At 33.2% G+C, this 8,588-nt stretch overlaps 1 protein-coding gene across 1 annotated transcript in view; it reads right to left on the bottom strand.

Moving 5' to 3' along the window:
- Nucleotides 1-1,022: 1,022 nt before the first annotated feature.
- The window catches only part of LOC107483528 (succinate dehydrogenase subunit 4, mitochondrial-like), a 23,452-nt gene continuing 15,886 nt past the window's right edge, over nucleotides 1,023-8,588 (bottom strand). The window contains 1 exon segment of the mRNA XM_052260460.1: nucleotides 1,023-1,410. Within this exon segment, the coding sequence (XP_052116420.1) occupies nucleotides 1,131-1,410 (280 nt within the window). The 3' untranslated portion in view covers nucleotides 1,023-1,130.

Here is an 8,588-nt window from a genome sequence, read left to right as displayed (position 1 = left end):
AAACGAAAAGAGAGGAAAAAGTGGGTGAATGTGCAGGGTAAAACAAATGAGCGCATAAGGCTGATGCCATTAACATTGTTGCTACTCTGAGTTTGATCCATTCTTCTACTCCCGCCACTAAGTTAATTTCAGTCAATGCTTATTCTTTTAAGTTGGATTCTTCAATTAGACTTACGAATTGTTATTAATAATTTTTTTTGTCCAAAACACAATAAAGATAAATTCACAATTTTATGATAAGTATTAATAAATGAGTGATTTGGAAAAAAATGAAAAATTACACAAAGAAATTCCTCTAATAACTTTTGTAATTTGGAAAAAAATTACCCGAGTTAGTTAAGTTATCAAAACTCATGTTAAATTAAAAATAAGTATTAACTATGATGATATAATATATTTCATCAAATAATTATTAGACATATCATAGGATATAAATAACTTTTTATTTGAGAAAAAGTTTAATAAAATTCACTAAATTTTAAACCCTTAAATAACAATATAACATCAAAATTAAATTTCTCAAAAGACTAATGAACCACTCTGAATCTTTACTCCAAAAGTTTTCTACAATATAAAAACATATATAAACCAAATGTAATCTTTGTTAACTTATACAGTTTAATAACATTTTATACGAGATAAATTTTACCAATTTTTAAATTCCAACACTTCACTCTATAGCTAAATTTCATAAAATTTAAAATTGAGATTGTAAATCAACAAAACTCATACTTGATGTAAACAAATTCCTCCTCTATATATAAATAGTATCTATGGTGCCTTTGGTTAATTGGTTATGATAACTATACAAATGTTGTTAAAATTAAAAATATATTTTTTATTTAATAATATTTTTTATTTTTTAAATTAAAAAATAACATTAAATTTTAAAAAAATATTACTTTAATTTTAACAATACTTTTAAAGACACCGTAACCATAGTCCATAGATGCCAAAATTTGAGCAATATACACTAAAAGTGGTTCATTAACTTTATAAATCAAAAAATTATCATATTGCCTCACCTCTAATAACCAACTGAAAACTGGAAATAAGGATTTTCTCATATTTACACCTCATCGGGCTCATATTATGCAGAAATGCAAGCATAATTTTAGTGAGTTATCTGATTATACAAATACAAATTTTAGGAACACATCCTTCATTGCAATTATCAGGAACAATTTGAAAGCAATCACGACATAATTTCGGGTCATCTCATGGTGAACATAATCAGCCAAAATCTATTCAATACCAGCACTTATGTGCCAGAATACAAAGAGATTCGCTGCGAGCATGGAATAGGCGTTCGGGAATATCAAAAGAAGTGGGACAAGTGCAGTGGCTTTTAGCAGCTGCTCTCTCTTTGTCTTCGGACCTACACTCCTCAATCCAGTGTCTCGCTCCTTCCTATATACATGCTGAACAATGGTTAGGAAGAAATGGAAATTAATCAAACTAGACCTGTAAAGTGTCTGTTTCTATTTCAAGAGGATTTCACAAATGTTTCAATGACATTTCTATTGTCAAATTTTCATGACCTAAGACCAGTATACTGATCCTTTTAGGCTTGAATAGATTGAACCCAATTAGAATAAGCACCAAGATTGAGGTTTTACAAATGCATACCCCAGACAAGCTTATTATTATCAAGAAATAAATAGAAAAGGGGGTTTTGAAAAAAGAAGGGGGGAGGCAAGTTAAATCGAACGTCTTATCCAACACACACTATTTACTCTACAATTGGATTTTTATCTCACAAAGATATCCACTCAAATCCAGGCTAAAGCCCCCAAATCATTTGGCCCTTGGGATAAAAAATAATGTGCTGGAAACATCGATCAACGTGATATCGAAGCCAATATTACACAAATTAAAACTAATGAACACAACTGCTTCAGCAGTGGCCAATTTGATTAAAACTGAAAGACAAGACACTTGATGACACGGAATACATTGTGTTAATTTTTATTTGGTAACCTCATATAACCTAACCTCCAGTTAAATTTACAACAACCGAATAAAAACCAAAAAAAATCGGTTTTTTTGGTTTTTTCTGAAGTAAACCGATCGGTTCGGTTCGGTTTTTGGTTGGCTCAGTAGAGACCGAACCGAACCGAACCGCAGAAATGTTTAGTAATACATTGAAATGGAAATTTTAGACTTAACAAATGTGTTTGTTTTATGTTTAGTTGTTGGAATGAGTTGAAATTGTGTTGAATTTGAATGTAATGTAATATTATTTCAGTTTATTGATTATTTTGAACATTATTTTACTAAGATGAATTTTCTATTAGTTAGGATTTAAAAACCGAAAAACCGACCGAACCAAACCGCTTTTGGTTCGGTTCGGTTCGGTTGTTGCACAGACAGCAAACCGATTGGTTGGTATTATGTAAAAACCGAACAGATCGGTTCGGTTGGTTTTTGGTTTAAAACCGAACCAAACCGAACCGATAACACCCCTATGTTTCATGATCCAGAAGAGATTTGACGTCGTTGAAGACACCCAAACATTTTACCATTACTCAATAAATCACAAGAAGGGGTATTCATGGTTTGGTTAATCCAAAAACCAAACTAATTTTTTGGTTAACCAAAAATATAGTATTAGTTAATTAACTAAATTGGTTTCATATGATAAAATCGGTTATTAATTGGTTAATAAAATTTAAAATTGATTTTTAACTGGTTATTAAAACAAAAACTGGTTTTAAAAAATTAACCGATTTTTATATAGAAAAATTGATTTTTATATAAAAAACCGGTTTTTATATCAAAAAACTGGTTTTAACGCTGAAAATTGGGTTTTATATTAAAAACTGATTTTTACACTAAAAATTGGTTTTTATACAAAAATTAATTTTTTACATATAAAAACCCAAATTTTTTACCTTTTTTCTTTTAAATTGTTTTTTTAATCTAAAATTTTTTTCTTTCTAAATAATACAAGTAACATTTGTAAATAATAAAATTCCTTCCATTATAAATTATAATTACTTTTCTAAGTTTTTGGTGGCAATACTTATTACATACACCTACTAAAGATAATGGAAGTGAAACATTAAATATTGGGTACAAAAATAGTTGGTAAAGTAGGCTAATAGGGTGATAAAAGAAAAAGAATGGTCCCAAGAGCATTCCCTGTTTAATCTATCATGATTAATGATGAGAATCATTTCGAGATCAGCTTGCACAAAGTGCATACACAAAGGAAAATGCGAACAATACCTAAATTCATGAATTACAGCTGGAAATGTGGACAAGACAAGGTGTATAACATCATAGATTAGTGGACATAAATTTTTTACAAGTTTATCATACATTACAAGACTAAAAGAAGCAGCAAATAATGAGCACCAAAGAAAAGAACCCGAAATTCTCATCTAGGAAAAGCTACCCCCATCAGCAATTAACTTAGTAAGTCTAATCTCTTCACCACTTATAAAATAAACAATCAAGACTTTCTAGCCATCCTCAAGCGTAATTGAACCTGGACCCACTGAACAAGTAATGTCCTCTGATAAAATCAAATCTGCACGCAAAAAAACTATAATTATAAATTTTAAAAAATTATAATTATAAGTTAACCTAAAACATTTTCTAAGTAAATCATATGATATATTTAAGAAACATTTAATATTCAATTTACCTTGCTCGACCTTTTCAAGCTCTTCGAAATTCTCAGGTGCAAGAGAAGAGAATAAGTCTCCTTTAAGCCAATCTTCGGTAAATACAAGGGCTTCTACCATCTTAGGCGTCAATAAGCTACGATATTGATCGATGATTCTTCCTCCCATACTAAAAGCAAACTCAGAAGCCACTGTTGAAACTGGTATAGCCAATATGTCCCGTGCCATATTTGCTAGGATGGAAAACCGATTCGAGTTAACCTTCCACCATCCTAGAATATCCAAAGGCTTATCATCTAGCTCACAGTCTTCATTCAAATAATGATCAAGTTCAGATTTAAGATTGGATTTGTGACCGGTTGATCGGCAATATAACCCCATATCATAAATGTCTTTGGCTTTATCACTTGCACTCGGTTGGGAGAGGGTATCATCTTGGTTTCCTTCCTCTGCACCTTGATATAAATTATAAAGTGAATGAAGACAAGAATACAACTTTGTCTTCAATTCACCGCCCACTTCCACACCAAAAGAATTAACTAGGCACCACTCAACATAATCCAACTTATGGCAAGGATCTAGAACTACAGCAATTAACAACAACATGTTAATAGTTTTTGCATTTTCCCAATACTTGTTGTATTTTTCTTTCATCTTACTTGTCATAAGACTTATGCTCAAATCATTATCATCACGATATTGTTGAATCCTCCTTCCAAGAGCAAACACTTCTTTCATGTACAAGTTACTGGTGACATAAGAGGATCCAGAGATGCGAAGTGTAGCATCGTAAAACATCTCTAAAAATGGTAAGACGGACTTAGCATAATCCCAATCTTGAATTGAAGGTACCCCTCTTCCCTTGTTTAATTCTTCAACAAATTTTTTGTCTTGCATCTCTAATAGCTCAAATACCTTCTGATGCTTTAAGGCTGCTACTAACATTAAGTATGTAGAGTTCCATCGCGTTTCAACATTTATGCAAACAAGACTCTTATGTGGAATATTCTCTTGTGCAATACATGCCTTGAACCTAGTTAATCTTGAATTTGAGGATCTAACATACTTCACAACATCCTAAATTTTGGCGACCGAATCATCAATCTCCTTCAATCCATCCTTCATAATCAGGTTTAAAATATGTGCACAACACCGCATATGGAGATACTCTCCATTCAAAATTGAAATATTCAAAGAAATCAGCCTTTTTTTAAAATACATAAGTCCTACATCGTTAGATGATGCATTATCAATTGTCAAACTCAAGATCTTGTTCAACTTCCAGCTATTCAAGCAAGCTTCAACATTTTGAGCCATAATCTCTCCCGTGTGGCCGGTGACTTGGCAAAAATTTAGTATTTTCTTTTTGCAACTTCCAATCCACATCAATGAAATGAACATTCAAACACATATTTGCCATATTATGACACGAACTCCAGTTATCAGTTGTAAGACAAACTCTTCCTCCGTATTTGGAAAAGTATTTTTGAAGTTGAACCTTCTTTGTTTCATAGAGCATCAAGATGTCACGTGCCAATGTAAAACGTGAAAGAGTATTGAATCCTGGTTGCAAGGCCGCTGAATAAAGAGTGTTGAATTATGGTTGTAGAGCCACTGAATATTCTTTAAAACCTTGACTTTCTACAAATCAAAAAGGAAGCTCCTCGCGAACAAATATTGATATCAATTTTTTCCGGGCATATTCTGCATCAAACCTACCCACTTGTGCTTCTGGGCTAGGCGATGTGCCCATTTTTTGTCGTTTGCCTCTATCTGAACTGGGATTGCTTATGCAAATCTTTAAATGTGATCTCATTGCACTTGTTCCATTTTGACACTTGATCACTTTCAAACAGTGTTGACGTTGAGCCTTATTTTCATCATCAGATATTCTCTTGAAGTGGTCCCAAACTGTTGATCAATTTTTATGTTTGGATGATGTGGTTGAGAGAGGAGGTAATGTAGAAGTCGAATGCTCTACAGACTCTGACATGGGAACATCACGAGCGGCTACCTCATTCTGAATAAGAAGGCATAAAATCTAATTATTAAATACTTCAACAAAGCAAAGTTATCAAGCACAAAGCCAAGTTCAAACAATATATACATATACTTTGAAACTGATTCCAAGGGTGTTCAAAATGTTGATGTTCACAATATATACAATATATATGCTAATGCCTAATGGATAACATATACATTAATGACCCTCTTCCATTTCCTTTTTATATTTTTTTTGTTTATATTTTTTGTTATTAAACTGGGTTTGCTTTCATTTCCTTTTAAATATAACTAGGTAAACACAGACATAAGTTTATACAAAGTACAATGGCATCGTGCTATCTACATAGTTGATCCCACTGAATACAAGGCTTAGTTTAGCTATTATATTAGAATGCACTACCAAATGACATGCAACTCTGGTTACTTTCCTACCAAAGGAGATAAACCATATGGATGTTGTACTACTTATTAGTTTAGCTATTATATTAGAATGCACTACCAAATGATGACAATGCAGTTATTACTTATTAGTACATTCTAATCCAGGCCATCAAATGTTCCACTCTGATATAAAAACAGGAATAGGAGTATAGAACATAAGCTTCCTTTGTTGACCACTGGTGCACGAATTTGTAATCCGCACAACTAACCAGCAAGTGCACTGGGTCGTCCAAGTAATACCTTACGTGAGTAAGGGTCGATCCCACGGAGATTATTGGTTTGAAGCAATCAATGTTTATTTTATTAATCTTAGTCAGGAAGCCAATAAGATTATTTGGATTTAATTGTAAGAAGTCAAAGTATTTAAAATTATTGGATAAATAAAAGAGAATAATAGCGTTACTTGTTGTGCAGTAATGAGAAATATGTTGGAGTTCTGGAGATGCTTTGTCCTCTGACTTCAACTCTTCCTTGAAATCCTTCAACACACGCAAAGTCCCTTCCATGGCAAGCTCTATGTAGGGTGTCACCGTTGTCAATGGATACTTCCCATCCTCTCAGTGAAAACGTTCCTATGCTCTGTCACAGCACGGCTAATCATCTGTCGGTTCTCAATCAAATTGGAATTAAATCATCGAGACGCTGCAGAGCTCCTCACCCCCAACAATGGAGTTTAGAGACTCATGCCGTCAAAAAGTATGTAATTCGGATCTGAAAATGTCATGAGGTACAAGATAAGTCTCTAAAAGTTGTTTAAATAGTAAACTAGTAACCTAGGTTTACAGAATATGAGTAAACTAAGATAATTGGTGTAGAAATCCACTTCTGGGGCCCACTTAGTGTGTGCTGGGGCTGAGACTAAAGCTATCCACGAGTAGAGGCCTTTCTTGGAGTTAAACTCCAAGTTATGACGTGTTTTGGGCGTTCAACTCCGGATCATGACGTTTTTCTGGCGTTTAACTCCAGACAGCAGCATGTACTTGGCGTTCAACGCCAAGTTACGTCGTCTATCTTCACGTAAAGTATGGACTATTATATATTGCTGGAAAGCCCTGGATGTCTACTTTCCAACTCCATTGAGAGCGCGCCAATTGGACTCCTGTAGCTCCAAAAAATCCATTCCGAGTGCAGGGAGGTCAGGATCCAACAGCATCAGCAGTCCTTTTTCAGCCTAACTCAGATTTTTGCTCAGCTCCCTCAATTTCAGCCAGAAAATACCTGAAATCACAGAAAAATACACAAACTCATAGTAAAGTCCAGAAATATGAATTTAACATAAAAACTAATGAAAACATCTCATAGTAAAGTCCAAAAATATGATTTTTGCCTAAAAACTATTAATATTCTACTAAAAATTAATTAAAACATACTAAAATCTACATGAAATTACCCCCAAAAAGCGTATAAAATATCCGCTCATCACAACACCAAACTTAAACTGTTGCTTGTCCTCAAGCAACTAGATAAATAAAATAGGATGAAAAGAAATTAAGAAGCAATAATATCTCAGAGTTTTAAGTGAAGCTCAGATTCTTATAAGATGAGCGGGGCTTGTAGCTTTTTGCTTCTGAACAGTTTTGGCATCTCACTTTATCCTTTGAAATTCAGAATGGTTGGCATCCATAGGAACTCAGAATTCAGATAGTATTATTGACTCTCCTAGTTTAGTATGTTGATTCTTGAACACAGCTACTTATTGAGTCTTGGCCGTGAACCTAAGCATTTTGTTTTCCAATATTACCACCGGATACATAAATGCCACAGACACGTAACTAGGTGAACCTTTTCAGATTGTGACTCAGCTTTGCTAGAGTCCCCAGTTAGAGGTGTCCAGAGTTCTTAAGCACACTCTTTAGCTTTAGATCACGACTTTAACCACTCAGTCTCAAGCTTTTCACTTGGACCTGCATGCTACAAGCACATGGTTAGGGACAGCTTGATTTAGCCGCTTAGGCCTGGATTTATTTCCTTGGGCCCTCCTATCCATTGATACTCAAACCCTTGGATCCTTTTTACCCTTGCCTTTTGGTTTTAAGGGCTATTGGCTTTTTCTTTTTTTTTCTTTATCCAATGATTCCTTGTAAATTGTTTTTTTTTTCACTTTTTTTTTCGCAAGCTTGTTTTTCACTACTTTTTCTTGCTTCAAGAATCAATTTCATGATTTTTCAGATCATCAATAACATTTCTCTTGTTCATCATTCTTTCAGGAGCCAACAATTTTAAATATGCACTGTTCAGGCATTTATTCAGAAGACAAAAAGTATTGCCACCACATATAAAAAATTAGAATTTTCCTTATTAAGGACTCGAAAAAATAAATTACCTCTTTATTCTAAAAATCTACTATTTTATTCATGTTTGACGATGATGAGAAAAATAAATTATAACTTAATTGGAAATAAAGTCAAAATAGAGATACTAATTACTACTACTCCTATATAACTTCTAAGGTAAATTTCTATAAAAATACTATCACAGAGTTAAAGCTTAAAATTAGAACTTAACAACCTG

The sequence above is a fragment of the Arachis duranensis genome, chromosome 4 (genome assembly GCF_000817695.3).
Source record: "Arachis duranensis cultivar V14167 chromosome 4, aradu.V14167.gnm2.J7QH, whole genome shotgun sequence".
Classification (NCBI taxonomy): Eukaryota; Viridiplantae; Streptophyta; class Magnoliopsida; order Fabales; family Fabaceae; genus Arachis; species Arachis duranensis.
Note: the sequence above shows the minus strand (reverse complement) of the source record. Positions and strands in the feature narration are given on the sequence as shown.